Source organism: Alexandromys fortis, unplaced genomic scaffold (genome assembly GCF_014885135.2).
Source record: "Alexandromys fortis isolate MF-2015 unplaced genomic scaffold, M_Fortis_MF-2015_v1.1 scaffold_149, whole genome shotgun sequence".
Lineage (NCBI taxonomy): Eukaryota > Metazoa > Chordata > Mammalia > Rodentia > Cricetidae > Alexandromys > Alexandromys fortis.
Window position 1 is genome coordinate 3015388 of NW_026068025.1, and position 20525 is coordinate 3035912.

General features: G+C 42.0%; 1 protein-coding gene across 1 annotated transcript in view; it reads right to left on the minus strand.

Annotated features, from left to right (window-relative positions):
* The window catches only part of Akap10 (A-kinase anchoring protein 10), a 63226-nt gene extending 52512 nt beyond the window's left edge, over positions 1-10714 (minus strand). The window contains exons 1-2 of the mRNA XM_050163608.1: positions 10458-10714; positions 3125-3172 (exon numbers count right to left, since the gene is read on the minus strand). Coding sequence (XP_050019565.1) covers positions 3125-3172; positions 10458-10545 — 136 coding nt within the window. The 5' untranslated portion in view covers positions 10546-10714. The remainder of the gene's footprint in view (positions 1-3124; positions 3173-10457) is intronic.
* Positions 10715-20525: the final 9811 nt, after the last annotated feature.

Below are 20525 nucleotides of genomic sequence, written 5' to 3' on the forward strand. Positions count from 1 at the left end.
TTTTTTTTTTTTTTTTGAGAAGGGTTTCTCTGTAGTTTTTCGAGCCTATCCTCGTGTAGACCAGGCTGGCCCTGAACTCACAGAGACAGGGACAGAAGGGAAAATCTACTTGCTGGAAAAAAAAAAAATCCTCACTTAAACTTCAGGGAGCCATAAGCACTTAAAACCCATGCAGCTTCAGGTAATCATCCTTAGCCTGCCCAGTCTCTATCAGGAGCTGCTGTATGCTCGCTCTGGGGCTGAATTACTTCTCCATATTCTAGATGCTCAATTATAGTATGATGGCAACAAAGGCAAATTCTTCTTAAATGCCTCACTAGCTTCTTTTTATCATAATTATCAGTAATCCCTGGGATAGCAGTCATCAGTGTCTTCCTGCCAGTAGAATTCTTACATGGATATAATCTTCAGTGCCATCAGGAAGCAGGTCATCAACTTTGGAAGTTCTGGAGAACAAGCATTTGATACAATTCCTTCTCCTTGGTGGAAATGGCCTGCGCAAGACGGCTGCAGAAGAGGGCTGGCGGCAGGGACGGACAGACAGGGAGCCTTGGAGCCTCAGGAAGTGAGGGGTCTGGAAGGAGAGTCAGCTGAGTCCTGAGCAGCAACTCAGTGACGAGGCCTCTTTTCTGCTCTTTATGGCTCTGTATAGCCTCATTTCAATCTTTCTGTAAAAATTTCCCTTTACTTATCTGATGGCCCTTATATAAATAGACATATTTGAATACATATATTTATTTGAATAAGTATATTTTCAAAAAACTTAAAGGCTTGCAGGGACAAAATAAACAATCTTCTCTTTCATCTAAATCCTCTTATTTTTCAGTGTATATACAGACTGCATCCTTTCCATGAAGTCTTCCCTAAAGTTTGCTGACCTCAAATTTTCTGGGCTCCTTGCAATCCTTCACTTCAGCTCACTATTTAACACTAGGCAGTGACCACTACCATTGCACCACCGGGGACAGACCAGGCACTCTACTGTTTGGTTTGTGGGCTTACTTACGTTTTGGTCTCTCTGGACAATTCTTCAAGACTGGTATTTCCTCCATTTTAGAGGTAAAGGCAAACATGTAGAAAAGTTAAATACTTTGTCCTAGGTCTATGAACTTGGGAAGGGCCATTTCAACAGACAGGATTCCAACCTAGGTCATCTAGAGTCTCGTATATCTTTGGTTAAAACCTCAGACCCTAGAATTACTGTGCGTGAAACATATAAAAAGGAATGACTCAAAAATGCTTCCATGCAACATACCACAACTGAACATGTAATTCCCTAGCTTGGTTCTGTGAGGCAAGCCAGAAAAGTAGCAAGTGATAAACCTTACATCCGTGTCCCTCACATTCCAGATCTAATCAATAACACCTTCAATTCATTTAACCTGTTGGGCTTTCAATTTTGTCCTGATCTCTTTATTACCATCACTAGGTTCAAACCATCCGGAAAAATTATTTGACAATTTTTCCTCTCTCCTACCAAAATATGACTCAATAAAGGCAATATCCCAGTCTTTTGTGATGTTACAGCCAACTTTTTTTAATGCCAAGAATAAAAGCGCTGGCCGGGCATGGTGGCACACACCTTTAATCTCAGCACTCAAAAGGCAGAGGGAGGAGGATCTCTGTGAGTCTGAAGGCAACCTGGTCTACAAAGTTAGTTCCATGACAGCCATGCTGTAACACAGAGAAACCCTTTCTTAAAACCAAATCCAAAAAGAATAAAAGTGATCTATAAATGGAGGCCATTATTATTTTTGCTCTATTTGCTATTGTAAATCAAAGCAGGACCTGGTAATCACACTGCAACTTTACTTTTATCCCCATGTTTATCTGGGTATATGCATATGTGTGCACATGCATACATGCAAACAAGTTTGAGAGCATGTGTGGCAGGGAGTGTTTGTGGAAATAAGAGAATAACTTCCAGGAATCAGTTCTCTCCTGCCAACCAGCCTCTCGAGGGTCCTCTTTGTACAAACTTCTAGGACTGCCTCTTTTAGTGCTTTTGTATGTTTCACTTTACCGACCTAGCATGAAGTTTTTAAATTTCAATTAATTTAGAGAATTAAAAACCCACTGGAAAACAAAATGATGGCAATCTCCTCACTGTACAAATGAATCTGAAGAAAGCTCTTGACTTTCCAAAGTTAGATTTCTAGTGTCAGCTCTGGGTGAAGACAGCAGTTCTGATGGATGGTTTGTGCTAGTAGTAGACCCTTCCTTCTACCACAGTCAGACCTGTTTCTCAAACCTCCTCTGAAGACCTTTGACCTTAACCAAATGCCAGTCACATCTGGCTTAAAGAAAATAGTTTAAACTAATACAGTCTCCAACTCACTTTAAATTATCAGTAATACGCTTCAGTAAGGCTGTAGGGGCATGTTTTTCTCTAATGTTGCAAACCTTGTAAATGGTATAATTAAACTCTCTGGCAAACTAAGCAGATGGTAAACACTCAATGCTAGCCACATATCATAAAAAGAAAAAACCAGAGCCGGGCGGTAGTGGCGCACGCCTTTAATCCCAGCACTCGGGAGGCAGAGGCAAGCGGGGTCTCTGGGAGTTCGAGGCCAGCCTGGTCTACAAGAGCTAGTTCCCGGACAGGCACCAAAACTACAGAGAAACCCTGTCTCGAAAAACCAAAAAAAAAAAAAAAAAAAAAAAAAAAAAAAAAAAAGAAAGAAAAAAGAAAAAACCATACTTAAACCCATAAATAAGAACAGTGTATTAACACCTACAAAGAACTGTAAATAAGCTTAAATGAAGGCCATTGACCCAATACAGTGGAAACTACTCATCCACATTTGTGAACAGACAGAAAACCAGCCTTGTAAATGGGAGTCTCTCTAGCTGTCACGGCTCAGTGCGTGTTTTACTGAACAAAGCCAACTAATGACTGTAAGGGAGCAACCAAACGTATGATTAATAAGGAACTGGTTCACTTTAGAGCAGCCAGCAAATGCCAGTAAAGCCTTGTTAGAATATACATGCTAAAGAGAAATTAAGTCATAATCATGAATAATTATAATAATGAAGAATGACTACTGTCACAAGAAGAGAAGAGAATCAGAGCATTCATAACCCCAAAGCTCATCGCTGTGAATACAAAGGAGAACTCACTCACCTTTGATGGACTTGACATCTGAGGTCTTCTCTTGCTCTTTACCTTTCACTAGAACACAAAAAGGCATCATGACCAACTTCTGCAGTCAAAGAGATCCATTCTATAAACTGTCACCATCAGAGAGCCTTGAATCTAACAGATGAGTATTCTAAATTCCAAAACAATGAACTATGTGCCCTGGGGGTGGGTCAGTTCTCAGAAAAGAATTCTCTGAGAAAGAAACCTTTGAACAGCACTTGATCAAAATCCCTGGGAGGGTTTCTTAAGAGCCAACTTTCAAAACAGCTATATTCAAGTTCTGCCTCTTGCTACTTATCAGCCATGTAATCTTGGACAAGTTATTTTATTTAACTGAATGTTAATTTCCTCAAGTAGTAAAATCAGGTCATTAATAAAACTCACTTAGAGGGTTGCTGATGAAAAATGAAACACTTGTAAAAGGCATCTGAAATGAATTTAGGATGTCAGCGCCACGAATCACCCACTATGCCTGCCTTCAAGTGCAGTTAAGAAAACCCTCTTTGGTTATATATAGCATCTTAATTCTTTTGTATGCCCTCTCTAGCTTTGGGTACAAACCTCAATTCCTAAGCCTAAAGTCTAACAAGTTGTCTCAAAAATGATTACATCACCCTTCCTTTATTACACGAAACAGTGAAAATTCTACAGCAAAGAAGCTTACAACAGCAAGCAAGAAAGCTGTAAGTGCTCTAGGCAAGTGTGGATTCTATTATAAGACCTGACATGAGGTTATTTTTAATCTGCTTTACTTTTCTTGTGTTTGTTTTAAACACTAAATTTCCTTGAATTCATCTTGAGTAGCTTATCAAAGTAAGAAATCTCAGAATGTGCCGTGTCTCTATATTCTGAAATATTAAAGTTGAAAAGCCAGTAGCAAAAAATAGCTGGCTGTCAGAGAATCTCCTAGCATGTGCCCAACTCCCCCACGTCAGAGAAGTGCCCTTGCCTTCAGCAAGTCTACTTCCAAGCATGTAGGCATCAACAAACAAAAGATACGGTGCTGGCTGGTACTACTCACTGCCGTCAGGAACATAAAACAAGGATGCCTGATGGAGTGACTGGTATCTTACAGCAGTCCTCCTGCCTCAGCCTTCCAAGTGCTGGAACTGCATGCATGCACCACCCACCAGCGCACTGTGGTCACATTCATCTAACAAGAAATGGAAAAACCTGTGCTCTGGAGTGACTAGAATTACAAGATTATCATTTTCCTTTTAAATAATACCTTAAAATCTGTCATGACTGTCCTTATTTATATTCCACATAGAAATGTCCCCTAAGAATTAGCACTGACCTTTTTTGGTTGGGGGTTGGGGTGAGACAGTATTTCTGTGTAGCTTTGGAGCCTGTCCTAGAACTTGCTCTGTAGAACAGGCTGGCCTTGATCTCCAAGATCCTTCCACCTCTGCCTCTGCTGGATTAAAAGCAGGTGCCACCACCACCCAGCTAGCACTGCTATTTATTTATTTGTTTATTTATAGGCAGGGTTTGTCTATGCAGCATTGGGTGTACAGGAACTCATTCAGCAGTCAAGGCTGGCCTTGAACTTGGATCTGTCTGCCTCTGTCCCAAGGGCTGGAATTAAAGGTGTGCACCACAGATTTCTAATCATCCTTGTTTTTATCATATATTTTGATTTCTAATCATCCTTGTTTTTATCATACATTTTGAGAAGTGGATCTCAGAGGTTCCAGTCCACTGCTTGCTGTTGCTGTGGGTTTGTGAAAAGGTAAAACATACGAATAGAAAAGTGGTCAAGATCCTTTCATCATAACAGTCAGGAAACAGGACCAATGCCATTAACATCACCTGTATATTTCTAACTTCAACTATACATCCTCAGCTTTGCTCCTTATCTAATCCAGACTGCTGCAGCTAACTGTGGTCCACTTTTATCTGACAGGTTTACTTAAATTACCTGAAACTTAGCTCCAACTTGGCTCATGTCTACTTATCATCAGGTTTTTAGTATGGACCTTCTCAGGGTAAAACTTCAGTCCATCCTTAACTGTCTCTCTTCCCTGCTCGGCACCTCACCAGTCAGCAGTCCTTTATGAGTTATCCCAGAACTTAACCTAAATTCAGCCATGTGTCACCACTTTTGACAGTTAACATTGGCTGAGGCAGGCGCCTCCATTTAGGCAGAGTGGCTAAGGAAGTCCTCTGAGATGTTACTTGAATTTCTGCTTGACTGTCAAGAGGGAGCTGATTTTTATAAAGACTGAGAAAGCACAAGTATTTTGCTATCACCTTCTTTATGGGGTAACTGTTTATCTAGCATGAAAAAAAATTCCACATCTCCTACCTCTTATTCTTTATCTGTATCTATACATCTTTATCTATATTAAAGGTTCACAAACTTATCCTGAAAAAGGGCCAGAGTATAGACATTTTCAAAATTTTTTAATTGGGGTTGGAGAGATGGCTCCATGCCTAAGAGCACTGGCTGCTCTTCCAGAGGACCCAGGTTTGATTTTCAACACTTCCATGGTGGCTCATACTGACTGGAACTCCAGTTCTAGGGGATCAACACTCTCTTCCAGCCTCCAAGAGCACAGCATGCACATGAAGCACAAACATATATGCAGGCCAAACATCCATACACGGTTTTTGTCATCTCAAAGTTTTATTTTATTTACTGCACTGTGTGTGTGTCTATCAGTATACACATGTATGGAGATCAGAGTACAATGTTTGAGAGTCCTTTCTCCTTTCACTATGAGTTTCAGGCACTGAGGTCAAGTTGCCAGCAGGGCAAAGTGCTGTACCATCCCACAAGTCCCAAATTGTAACTACTTTAAGTTCTGCTGACCTCAAAGGTCTCTGCTTGCACTATTAAACACACAGACACATCTGTGTTACAGTAACTGGTGGTGCGCTGTGCTGTTGAGATGGCTTAGTGGTCAAGAGCCTGTGCTACTCTTCCAGAGGACCCAGGTTTAGTTTCCAGCATCCATGATATGGCTCACAGTTATCCATAACAGGATACACACATGGTACAAATACATACGTGTACACAAAACATTCATGTGTATGTATACATATATATGCAAAACCGGAAAAAAAAACCTAATGGAGTGTATCTTGTCTTTGAAATACAGAAATAAATTTCAGGGACTACATAAACTGGATTAACCTGAATTTATCTTCAGAACCCAGTCAGTTTGGAGAAGAGGGCTGACCCCACAAAGTTGTACTCCGGTCTTACATGCCCAGTGACACTTGTGCACACACACAATAGTAAAAAATATATAAATAAAAATTCCAAATAAGAAGGAGCACAATTGGTGAATAAAACAAAATTTGAAATGATTTAGAGGGAAAACAAACAAACATCTGCTCTTGGGGCAGAGAACGGTATTTTAAAACAGCAGGCTGGAAAGATGGCTCTGTAGTGAAGCACAAACCACTGCTAGGTGTGGTGGCATGCGCCTTTCACCCATCACTCGGGCAGAGATGGGTCTCAGTTCCAGGACAGCTTGGACTACACAGAGAAATCCTGTCTCGAGAAACAAAAACCAAAACAAAAAAAGCAACAACAACAAAAATCAAGAGCACATACTACTCTTGTAGCAGACCCAAGTTTGGATCCTACCACAAGTGTCAAGTGGCTTGCAACTGACTAACTCCAGAGGATACGACACTCTTCTGAACTCAGGGCACCTGTATTCCTGTGCGCACATACAGACACACACACACACACACACACACACGCATGTGCGCGCGCGCGCACACACACACGTAATTTAAAGAATTTTAATAACAAATTTCTGAAGGAAGAAAAAAGCTCCATCTCAAATGCAGTTTCTGAGTGTACTGGAGTGGGCTGAAATTTGCTGCTCTTCTTAGGTCCAGCAAATGGCCATAGGATCTTTATTAGCCCGTGAAGGTTGAGGTCACTGAACAGAAGAAGGCATTCTCCTTTCTGCTTGTGTCTTTTGGGTTTCGGAGCCATGATCTATTAAACTGGCTGAAAGCACAGTGCCGAGTGGCCAGGTGTGATAGATAGTTTATGTTCTGGGAGCTATCTATCAGGCCAGGTGTGATAGACAGTTTATGTCCTGGGAGCTATCTATCAACGACATCTCTAAAAGAGAAAGCTGGCACAGTTAAAAAAGGATGAGAATAAGGAAAAGCATGGCTACAGTGGGGCAACTGTTCTAACCACTTTGCATTTGTTATCTCAGCCTGATGATAATCTTGCATATTTGCATAGGAAGATACCTACTTGAATGATTATCAACATCAATGTTTGCAAGTAAAAATTAAGAAATAAGTTTTATTACTAGGAAAACTAGTTTATTACTTGTTTAAAACTAATTACACAGAGATATATTTATAAAAGAATCAAGTAGTTACAATAAATTCCCATCACCCATATGGTGGCTCACAACCATCTGTAACTCCAGCTTTAGAGGATTAGATGCTTTCTTCTGGTCTCCTCAGGCACAGGTACACACATGGTGCACACACAAATAAAACACTCATACAAATAAAATAAAAAAGTCAGTGCCAATTCCTATGGAACACTTTCTATGTCAAAGTAGAAATAAAGGGACCATCATGACAGACTTTTTGCTTTTGGAGACAGGGTTTCTCTATGCAGCCCTGAAACTGTAGACCAGGCTGGCTTCGAACTCACAGAGGTCCACCTGCCTCTGGCTCCCGAGTGCTGGGATAAAAGGCGTGATCTACCCGTACCTGACCATGAGTGACATCTTTAAGATATTTTCAAAGACAAATGAGAATCTTGTAACTCCACCCATTCTAGAGCGTGTATACCAGAAGAGACAGACATGCCAGGCTCTATTACAGCTCTACAATCCCAATCCCGTACTCAAAAGACTAAGAAAGGACTGCTATGTTTAAGGGCCAGTAACAGCCACATATCAAGATACTGATATGAAAACCCCCCAAAAATAAAAGATGAAAGCCATGACAGAAATTACAAAAAGCATCTCTCAAAAGACTTAGACATAAAAGAAAAATTTAACACAATAGAGAGGTAAAAATAAGAAAATGAGAAAACACTAAGGTAATTTTTAGTTTTCCTATTATTTGGTTGCTGCTGTGTGTTTTACTTGCTTATCTATGTATGTATACCATGTGCATGCCTAGTGCCCAAGGAGGCCAGAGGAGGCTACAGGATTCCCTGGACCTGAAGTTACAGATGGCTGTAAGCTACCATGTGAGTTCCTCTGTGCAGTAACACAGGCTCTGAAGGGCTGAGCCACCCCCTGCCTCCTTTTCTAGCTTTGAGATTTACCATTTTAAATGAAATGTAATATAGTAAATCTCTATCAAGAAAGAAAAACAAAATGAGGAGGGTCTTTATAAGAGTTTTCGGAAGACAAGTGGGGATACATGCCTGCAATCCCAATACGACAGAGGCAGGGCACCCTGATCTAACCAGTAAATATTAAGGCCATGGCTACAAAGCTAGGCTGCCTCAACCTCAACGCCCCAAGAAGCTGTTTCTAGCTTCACCTGCCACATCCAGTCTCCGAAACTCATGAAATGTTTTTTTTAAAAAAGTACTTTTATTTATTTTGTGGGTGTGGACATGTCACAGCCTGTGTATGGAGGTCAGAGGACAGCTTATGGGAGCCACTCTTTCCCCTCCACCACTGTGGGTCCTGGGGCACAAACTCAGATGCTCAGGCTGCAGAGCAAGGGCCTTTACCTGCTGAGTCGCCACACAAATAATCAGATCACTCTTTATTGTCACGTTATTCCTCTCCAAGTTCTACAATATATGCTCTCTGCATTTGGAATAAAAACTCAATAATTTGGCGTGGACCCACCTATCTCTCTATGCCTCAGTCACAGAAGCTGGCTTGCCTTTCCTGAAGGGCACCAGCGCTTCATTCCTGGTGCCTACAGTCTTTCCTGACCTCTCTAAAGTTACCTCCTAGCACTGATCCAGGAGCTTATGTTTCAAGGTTACATCCTGAGTTCTTCCTCTAACACCCATCCAAAATGGTTCCTCTTCATAAATTACTCTCATTACACAAAATTCAGTTTGTAAAGGATATACATGCAACTATTTTAATTTTTTTTTTTTTTGCTTATCCATTGTCTACCAACAGCGACAATGAGCTCCATAGGTACAGAGACTACTAGGTCCAGACGACTCTTGAATGACATCCTAGCAGTGTATGGTCGACTGGACACTTGGTAGTGTGTGTTGAATAAACAGACAACACTCTGCTGTCGTGCAACATGAAATTAATCCCATACTTAGAATGTATCTTCCCCCTTAAAAAGTAGGCGCCCACCACTGTCAAACCAGGTCCAGTTAATGACTCCGGAGGCAGCATTAACATTAGGTACTGTACTGATGAAGCGTCCTGCCATTTTGCCAGCTAGCGCAGTCAGCCTCAGTCCTATGATTCTCAGCGGGGAGAGAAGTGGGTTAACTAGCTGTTCCAGGTTACAGAGTTTATGAAAAAGTCACGTGAACACAAGTCTGATTTAGCGAAATGTGTTTTCAAAAAAGAAAAAAAAATATTCTGTCTGTTACATCTTCTCTGAAGCAACAAGAGGGGACAGAAAGAACCATCGTCTGATCTAAAGAGATTTGCTTGTTCCATTTGCGTATGTATTTTTAATGAAATGCAACAATCTTCTCCAGGATCAAAATCACCCTGCCTCTACTTTAAAACGGAGCAAGCTTTTACAACTGAACACCAGAAACCTAAGTAGTTCATTTATAAAAACATCAACGATTCCAATAATTCGTAAACTTGCTAAATCAGCAAAAGCAGTCGTCTTCTGAATACGGAACTTCAGTAGTAAGAAATTTTATTTTAGGAATAACAGCGGGCCCCCTTCCGCTCTCCACCCCCGCCCCCAAAAGAGGAAACTGGAAAAAAAGCTCTGGTTGAACAAACAACAGTTTCACGTGGTTTCAGGTATAAGTCCCTCGATATTCGAAAAAGTCAGACTTCCTACAAGTAAAAGGATATCCCTGATCCATAGTGCGCGTGTGCACATAGACAACACACACATCCAAACCTCTGGACACCAAACACACCAGCAAAGCCATTCCTTAGCAAACAAGTGTTAACTTCTACGGGTTTGAGCGAGCACTTTCGGCCCAGAGTGACAATGCCCCCTCCGACCTCGCTGGAGGAGGCCACCTTCTACCCTGCAGAGTCCGGGGCAGCGCACCGCACCGCGCCGCGCCGCGGAGGTCGGCGCCGAGGCCAAGAGGCTCACCGAGAGCCTCGCAGCCGCCCTGACAAAACCCTTGCAGGTCGGCCGCCCCACCGCCGCCCGGCTCGCCCCCGGCCGGCGACCCCTCGGCTACCTTTCCGCCGGAAGAAGGACATGGCGGGGCCCGGGTCGGGGCGGAGGGCGCGGGGGGACTGTCGCGGGGAGGACCCTGCTCCCCTCATTCAGCAGCTGGCTGGGACTTCCGGGTCCGCAGGAGCCGCCGCACTAGCCCGAAAACAGCCCCTTCTTCCGGGTGTGGGCGCTGCCGCCTCCTCGGGATGCCCGGGCAGCTGCTGCCGCCATGTTATCAACAAGCCACCCGCCCGGAGTTCCGGTCCTTCCGCGCGCGGGGCTTCACGGGAGGCCCCGGCCCCGCCCCCTCCCGCGCACCTCCTCCCGCGGGGCCGAGGAGCGCGCCCGCCGAGTCCACGTGACCCGGCGTCCTCGCGTCCGCGAGTCCTTCCCGCGGGTGGCTCGGGTTGGTGGTGTGTCTTCACGAAGCCGGAGCCAGCACTGCTCCGCCGCCTTTCCACGGAATTTTGCTAAATGGCGCGGACTGACTAGCATTGCCCCGCCAGGTCTCCCGGACGCGCAGGCGAACCAGCAGGGCAGTCATTTTCGCTTACGTAGCTCCTGAGTCTCTGTCCCTCAAAGTGACCTCGGGAAGGAAAGAGGAGTAGTAGGCTTATTTTCAGAATGAGATCCCTACAGAAGCTCAAAACGGAAAGGGCCAGCAACCCAAAAGCCTCGACAATGAACCTTTTCTGTTCTTATTCGAATGCTAACTTCCTATCAAGCTACTGACTTCCTTCAACCCTTAAAGCTTCCCCATCTTTAGTGCCCCGAGTGGATGATCACTATAGCTGTAGCTCCTGTCAGAAAGGAACCAGGAATTCATGACGCATATATTCGCTGAATTTTTGTGTTGAGTCAGTGAAGTCTAGATAAGGCAGAAGGAGAAACAAGTTCAGAAGCTACAACTTGCCTGATTATTCGGTGTGTAAAACAGGAACTAAAAGCCTGTAGTCTTAATCATATTGTTAAGAGCGGATTTGCCAGTTTTGTTTTTGGGCCTGTTTGTTAAGACATGAAACATCCCCAGGGCTAAATTCTTAAAAAATATACCGTGCATAGATATAGTCCTAAGTCCTCCAGGTTAGTAACAGTCTTTTGGCTTGTTCTTGGGGTGGAGGAAACTGAAACGGGGCGAGAGGCACAGCCCATCCAAGGTCACAGCTAACTAGAAGTGAAGCTGGAGTTTAAAGGTCGCACCTCTTCCGGGTTCAAAAGAAAACAAAAACCGTCTCTGGAAATGCTGGACAAGAGCAGGAAAGAAGAGCAGAGGCTATGACTGTCCTTGATGAGGTCATGGTGGGAAGAGTCACTGTGCAGAGATCGAAGGAACACTCACCGTTGCATTCTGAGCTACCCACAACCTCAGTTCGTGCCTAATGTTAAGCTTTTAATGCCAGCACTTGGAAGGCAGAAGCAGGTGGATCTCCTGAGTTTGAGGCCAGCTTGGTTGGTTTACTTGGGGGAATTTCAGGCCAGCCAGGGATACATAGAAATTGTCTCAAAATGATCAAAACGAAACAGGGTGCTGAAGGAATGGTATAGCACTTAGCACAGCCAACACTTGCAAAGGGTTTCGGTTAGAGCATCACTCTCTTCTCTGAGAACGTGTAGTGCTTATCTCGTTCCTTTCCCTTCTGGACTTCAGATCTTGGCAGGGACTGCTTTGTTTTTGTGGGCTGCTTGGTTGATCAGGGCAGGAGGAAAAGTGGGGAAAATCCTTTGAATGAGAGAAATGCCAAAGAGGTTGAGGAGAGGGCTCTGGTTCTAGTACAAACCCTTACTCATTCTGACTTAACATACATCAGTGTTGAGGTAAGATTGATCCCTTTGAGTCCGTTCTACCAGAAATTCTGGAGTTGCTTTATTCTCTGTCAGAAATAGATTATTACCGTCCATTTTCAGTGTGAGATGCCAGCTTGTCGCAGAAAATTATTCTGCTGCTTTAGTTGAGCCCATGGTCATAAGCGGGAGGGATATGCTTTCTCAAGCTCCAAACTATTTTTTTAGATAAGGCTTTGTGTCCTAAATCAATAAAATGGGAAATTTGGGAAAGGGGCAAGTCCTAGCCAAATGAAGACAAGGACAGAAATTTCTCCAGATTGAAGGACCTTAAAAACCACTGTCCTGTACCAAAGCATTGCACCAGCTTTTTGCCTTTCACTTTGGTGGTATCCCTTTCTGCAAAAACTATATATTAAAAACTGCTTCATTCTATTAGTCTCTTGAATACATTATTATATTGTTTATAGCAGCTCTGAGACAACTAAAGATACAGCGGTCGGCTAATCATAACTGTCTTTATTTACTGAGCGCTTGTGATGTGGTCTCTATGTGCCTAGTACTTTACAACCAAGACCTCACTTATCCTTCACACACACCCCACCACCGCTACCACTACCACCCCATAAGAGACCCTGCCATCCGTGCCTCCTGTTTACAGAGGATGGCCAGGAGTTCTTCATAATGACCTAGGATTACAAAGGTGATAAGAGAGACAAGATTTCAACTGATGTTCCAGTAGGGAAGGGAAAGGAAGGAAGGAAGGAAGGAAGGAAGGAAGGAAGGAAGGAAGGAAGGAAGGAAGGAAGGAAAGAAGGGAGGGAAGGAAGGAAGGAAGGAAGGAAGACTACACCTGTGTTATAAATTCTTTAAGGCCAAATGATTAGCTTTAAAATTTTGGAGCAGTTAAGACGTTGCATACAAGAACCAAAATATATTGAGATATTTTTAGTCCTTTTGAAAGCCGTTCATTTCCGGTTCCTGTATCTGATTTAACAACCTATAACTACCAAGACCTTGAAATGTATCCTTAATAGACCACCAGCTTCTATCAATCAAAAGCTAAGAACGTTATCAGGTATAATTAAAACCTATAACAGAGGGCTGGAGAGATGGCTCAGTGGTTAAGAGCACTGTCTGCTCTTCCAGAGGTCCTGAGTTCAATTCCCAGCAACCACATAGTGGCTCCAAACCATCTGAAAAGAGATCTGGCGCCCTTCTCTGGCGAGTGGGTATAAATGGATGCAAATAGTTGTATACATAATAAATTAATCTTTAAAAAAAAACCTATAACAGAGCTTTCCTGATTTGCTCTAACCCACCTATAGGTAGATAAATACTTTGATTTAGAACTTTGCTTTGTAACTAATAGAAATCTCATGTAACCACTTCTACAATGCAACATTGTATTTGGGGAAATAAAAAAAAAAAAACAGAATCTGTATTCCTGAGCCATAATCAGTTGAATTTGACTCCAGAATAAACATTCTTAATCCTTTTGAGGTGAAAACTTTGTCTGGGGGCTGACACTTTCCACCCCTAGCTAATACCCCTGTATCTAGTACTCAGGCACAGATGCCTTTTGATCAAGTGCAGAAGATGAGCAATGCTTAGCATCTCAGATGCTTCAGGTGCTTTCTGAGGGCATCAAAGTCATTGTTAAGGTTTGGATCTGAACTGCCTGCCCAAACGCTCTTGTTTGAAGGCTTGGTCATCAGCCTGTGGTGTTGTTGAGAAGTGGAGGAAACTTTAAGAGCCACGACATTAGATCTCTGGGAGCAGAAAGGGAATCATGGAACTTCATCCCTTTGTCTCTGAGACAAACCTAGGGATCTCCTCTCCCAAAGGATCTGTGGCTAAAGGTTTGTGTTCTGACCTCTATTAGCATTTAATACTGTATTATTGAGAATGGTAATCCTATGATTAGCTTTTGTCATAATCACACTTGATTATTTATGTAAGTAAGCTAAACTAGTAGGAATGTCAAGAATTTAGTCTCTTGAGTGACAGTTGACAGATCTTCCCCAACTTGTGCTACTTTGAGTTGTCAGCCAAGCAGCCCCTCCTTTGGCAACCAGCAGAGGGCAGTGTGGCTGTTCTCAGCACGCCACAACCACTTGGAGAAAATTACCCAGCCGCAGAACCACACACCCACGACTGCTGGTGGAGCTGTGACTTCTGGAGGTCTGGCTCTAGTTATGGCCACTCTAGACGACTTGCATCTGCTTTGGAAGACTCCTCTCTGGGGAAGATAAGCATAGGTGAACGGTAACCCCCAGCTTCTTAAAATGTGACACAAACGGGGTCCCTTAACTGAATGTGAGGGCTACAGCGAAAGGTTTCTGAATGTACAATGACTAAAACTTTAAAAAGGGGATAGGAGGGATGACCCGGCAAAAACATCTGCTGTGTAATCATGAGAACTGAAGTTTGGGTCCCAGAAACTAAATAATAGGCTGTGTGTCCAGTGCACACCTGTCATCCCAGCTCTGAGATAGGCAGAGACAGGAGGATGGCTGGGGCTGGCTTGCTTCCAAATTCAGGGAGAGGACCTGGCTCAGAAGAGTAGGCAGACAGTGGTAGAGGACACTTGATGCCCTACTCTGGCCTCTACACACACACACACACACACACACACACACACACACAGAAGCACACACACAGAGAAACACACATACACATGCACACAGAGAGAGGCATGTGTACCCCCCCCCCCACAGGTCCACTTATAAATAAACAAATCAGTTAAAAATAAAATTAAAAATCAAAGATGTGATAAGTCCCTAAGATATTTCCATCAGCACTTGCCTTGACGAATCACACAACTTTTATGCAGCCTTGCTTTTGAACACACATGGTGCACTTAGGACTACAAGTACTGTCCCTCCATAGCACACCAGTAAATGATGCTTGAAACACCTTAGATCAGAGTTGAGACTACTATATATTATAAATGGCAGTGTTCTTTGTTGTACTTATCAAGTTTTTTTTAATTTATTTATTATATGTACACATACCAGAAGAGGGCACCAGATCTCATGTCAGATGGTTGTGAGCCACCATGTAGTTGCTGGGAATTGAACTCAGGTCCTCTGGGAGAGCAGCCGGTGCTCTTAACCTCTGAGCCATCTCTCCAGCCCTTAAGTTTTCTGATGTTATTGAAATACAATGCATTCACTGTGGAAAATGTTCAATATTCCCTACCCCCATTCCTCAGCATAGAAGCGTCAAATTAGGATATGCTTGGACAGCACTGTTAGAATGTTTGATTTTCAAATTTTCTGTTTGATTTTCTGAATTGCACTTCGTTAAAAGTTGTTAAACTTTTCTTGGGATATGACCAGAGATATTCCCCAAAACTCTGAAATGGCCCCAAACATTTAGGTAAAGCAGCACTGTCAGCAGTGACCTTTATAAAATCAAAATATCATTCAACTCTGACAGACACTGACAATGCTTTGTATCTTATAGTACCAAATATTTAGTCAACAGGCAAACCTTAGTGTGCAGATTTGCTCTCATTTTAAATAAATGGTACAATTCTGCTTCTGTCAGTAAACGTTTGTTTTAAGTGCCTATTTTACATTTCTGCATATTTGGGATTGTACAAACATTTCTTGGGTAAAAACATTTTTTGGTTAATTTTGATTGTCGGTTTGATCATGCCCAGGAGATCTGAGAATGTTTCCGGAGACAAGTATGAGAGCTTTGACTTCACAAACAGATCAATCTCTTGATGGGCTTATCATTTTATGGAATGAAATTTTTTTTTAGTAGTAATGAAAGGTAGGAGGTAGGGTGTGGTTGGAGGCAGTAGGTCACTGAGGTCTGCTGTCTGTCTGCTGTCTGTCTGCTATTGAGGAAGCCATCTCACACACCGTGGTGTCCTGTCCAAGGCCATGAGGCAGATAAAGCATCGGACCATGAGCTACACAAATCCTTCCTCCCCTTAAGCCGTTCTCTTCAATACCTTAGTTACGGCAGAACCAGAGTGGCTGCACAGCTATCCACTGTCACGCATGCTCGTGCCAACATACTTAGAATACTTGCCACTGTTCACTGACTCCAATTAGTATGATTCCCCAACACAATGCTCCAGTGTCCAACCAAGCCTTCTTCAGACCTGCCTTGTTCTGTAGGGCAGCCACTAGCCACATGCAGCTATTCAGCACTTGTCGTATGCATGAGGCAATTAAGATAGCTCTTAAGCAGCAAAACACAAATTGTCTTTCTGCGCACTCTAAACCGACAGCAGCTGATTCTGAGTCGCAATTGCTCCGACAAGTAACCCCAGTCAACTCATTGCTTCACCATGTTGGACTTTGGTTGTGTCATTGCTTTGGTTGCCTAACTGGGCTCAGCAGAACATCGGTAGATGGCCTCATCTCCCCGGGAACAATGTCGTGTAACAAAGTACCAAGGGCTCTTTGTCTCCAATCTTTCTTTAGCTTCTGTTGTAGAAGTGCCAGAGAGCTGACAATGACAAGTTAGATTTCAAGGACTTGAGATAAAAATAAAAAAAATTATTGGATGCATATTTTCATACTGAATTCAGTGTCTGCTACAAGGAAATAGCTACGCAGCGGATTGATGCCTGGACTCGGGTCAGGACTCCAGAGGGCATAAGCTTTAACCAGGCACAGGAGCGTGTGAGATCATCTAATCATCTACTGCCCAGTCTTGCTTTCCCACACCCTTCTTGAAAATTGATTGGGATCAGAGGCAATTTGAAGTTTGGATTTTTTTTTTTCGAGACAGGGTTTCCTTGTAGCTTTGCAACTTATCCTGGAAGTAGCTCTTGAAGACCAGGCTGGCCTCAAACTCACAGAGATCCACCTGCCTCTGCCTCCTGAGTCCTGGGATTAAAGATGTGTGCCACCACCACCTGACTGGATTTATATTTTAAAGACTACCTATTGTAGTGGTTTCAATGAAGTCATCTTTAGGCAGATTTTTCATCAGAACTGTCAACTCCCCAATAATGACAATAATGACACAGAGACTTATTATTAATTATGAAAGCTCAGTTGATAGCTTAGGTTTGATTCTATTAATTTACATTCTGCCTCGTGGCTTTATTATCTCATCTCTGTATTGCCCATGCTGCGTGTTTTCTGTCTCCCGGCATCTCCAACATCTTCCCAGCATCCTGTCTGCCCTGAAAATCTTGCCTAGCTAGTGACTGTCCAGCTTCTTGTTTGTTTGTTTGTTATTTTTTTTATTTTTCAAAACAGGGTTTCTCTGTAGCTTTGGATACTGACCTGGAATTTGCTCTGTAGAATTCTCTGTAAAGAATTGGCCTGCCTCTGCCTACCAAGTGCTGGGATTAAAGGTGTGTGCCACCACCTAGCGGCTGTCCAGCTTTCTATTAATCAAATCAGAGTGACACATCTTCGCAGTTTACAAAAAGATTGTTCCAAAACATTTTGCCTTTTTGTCTAAATAAAAAGGAAAGGTTTTAATTCTAACATAGTAAAGCTATATACTATAAGAACAATTAGGCTGGGCGGTGGTGGCGCACGCCTTTAATCCCAGCACTCAGGAGGCAGAGGCAGGTGGATCTCTGTGAGTTCGAGGCCAGCCTGGTCTACACTACAAGAGCTAGTTCCAGGACAGGAACCAAAAAGCTATGGAGAAACCCTGTCTCGAAAATTCAAAAAAAAAAAAAAAGAACAATTATAAGGTATTATCTAAATAGGAAGAAAAGGTATTAACTTTAACAAATGAAACTATATGCAATAAAAACAATTATCAAGTAAGAATTACATTCACAGTGTCTAGTCCATTTGTATTTGGAATATTCAGAGAAAATACTCTTATATATGTTATATTGATTAATTTAAAGTTTTATACCTAAACCATTTTTTATTATAACTTGTATTACCATTTTTAAACTATCTTTTTAGACCTCAAAACATTGTTTTAACACTGATGACAACTTATGCTGGAGAGGTTGTGGAGAAAAGGGAACACTTCTGCATTGCTGGTAGGAATGCAAGCTGGTACAACCCCTTTGGATGTCAGTGTGGCGATTTCTCAGAAAATTAGAAAACAACCTTCCTCAAGACCCAGTAATACCACTTTTGGGTATATATCCAAAGGATGCTCAATTGTGTTACAAGGACATGTGCTCAATTATGTTCATAGCAGCTTTGTTTGTCATAGCCAGAACCTGGAAACAACCTAAATGCTCCTCACCCGAAGAATGGATAAGGAAAATGTGATACGTTTACACAATGGAGTACTACACAGCAGAAAAAAAAATTAACGACAGCTTGAATTTTGCAGGAAAATGGATGGAGCTAGAAAACATTATTTTGAGTGAGCTAACCCAGACCCAGAAGGACAATTATCACATGTACTCATTCATAGGTGGTTTTTAAACATAAAGCAAAGAAAGCCAGCCTACAAATCACAATCCCATAGAATTTAGACAACAATGCAGATACTAAGAGAGACTTATATAGGTCTAATCTACATGGGAAGTAGAAAGTATATAAAGACAAGATGTCCTGAGTAAATTGGGAGCATGGGGACCTTGGGGGAGGATTAAAGAGGGAAGGGAGAGACCGGGAGGGAAACAGAGAAAAATGTAGAGCTCAATAAATATCAATAAAGAAATTTTTAAAAAGCATTGTTTTAGATAAACAATTATAATTTTTATGTCTCTCAACTTTACACACTTTACACCTCTTTTTTGATTTTCTAAATTTGGTAACAAGAAAAATTGTGAGTATAACTATCTAGTCTTCAACTCCATCAGAGACCCAAGAAGGATATAATATTACCTGAGTAAACAGGAAGTACAGAGCAAACAACTTCTAAAACTATAGAAATGACAGAAACAGTTGACTGCCTGGACAGTCACCCAAGGTTCTTCTGCAACTTTGGCATTACTCTTTGGCCTACTGGCCTAGAATATCTGACAGACTTTTTTTGTGAAGCAGGAATGTTGAAGGACTGTTCTGCCTTTTCTTGGCAAAGTTCAGCAATCACTTTCTTTTGTGTCCTACTTGTCCAATTTGAACGGCATACTGTCTACAGTTGAGGCCCAATGGCTAACTTTTGTCACAAATAAAGCAAACTATTTGGAGGTTCTACAATGCCCATCATCTTCTGAAAAGTGTTGTTTGAGACTGCTTGTTCATTCCTATTAAAATAGCCACAAAGAAACTATATTAATTAAATCACTGCTTGCCCCATTAGCTCTAGCTTCTTATTGGCTATCTCTTACATCTTAATTTAATCCGTTTCTATTAATAGTATATTGCTATGTGGCTGTGGCTTACCAGCAAGGTTATGGCATATCTGTTCCTGGTGGCAGCTACATGGCATCTCCTGACTCCACCTTCTTTCTCCCAGCATTCAGCTTAGTTTTTTACCACCTAGCTAGCCAAGCCAGCTTCTTTATTCATTAACCAATAAAAGCAACACATATACAGAAGGACTTTTTACATCATCTCTCCTTTTCTGTTTAAATAAAAAGAAAGGTTTTAACTTTAGCATAGTAAAATTACATATAACAAAACAGGTATCAAGCAAGAATTATAGTTATAATATTTATATCTACTTTATCTTTTATCATAACTAAGGAAAGTTATAATTATAACTGTTCTTCAACTCCATCAAAGATCCCAGAAGGATATAATATTACCTAACTTAACAGAAAGTTCATTATAAGCAACTTCCAAAGCTCTAAAATTGAAGAGATATCTCACTGCCTAGACAGTTACCCAAAGTTCTTCTGTAACATGGGGACATCCAATCTTCAGCCTCCAGGCCCATAGTATACAGCAGAATTTTCCATGAAGCAGGAAATTTGAAGATCTGTTCTGCTTTGTAATGGCAAAGTTCATCAGTTGCTTTCTTTTGTGTTCTGTAGAATGTCTGGCAGACTCTTTCATGAAGCAGGAACCCCAAAGGATGGTCTCACCTTTAGACAAGTTCAACAGTCAATTTTTCTGTGGGTCCTGCATGTCCAGTTCATACAGCATACCATAAAGCAGTCTAGGAAAGAACAGTTTCTTGTCCAAATGGCTAGCAAGCTTCATAAGAAGCCTCTTCAATGCCTAGCTTCCTCTTGAAGTAGATTGGTGCTGCTAGGTACAGATGAGTCTCGTTGTCATGAAAGTCCTAAGTTTTTAAAACATTTTAAATGCCATATTCTGTAGTCTTTCAAAGGTTTAATAAGAATAACTATCCATCTGAAATATATCTCTGTACCTCTAGAAAGCCTAACTAACATGACTATAAGCTTGACTATTATAGACAACTCTTTATTAACCTGTATTTCTTTTTTTTTTAATTA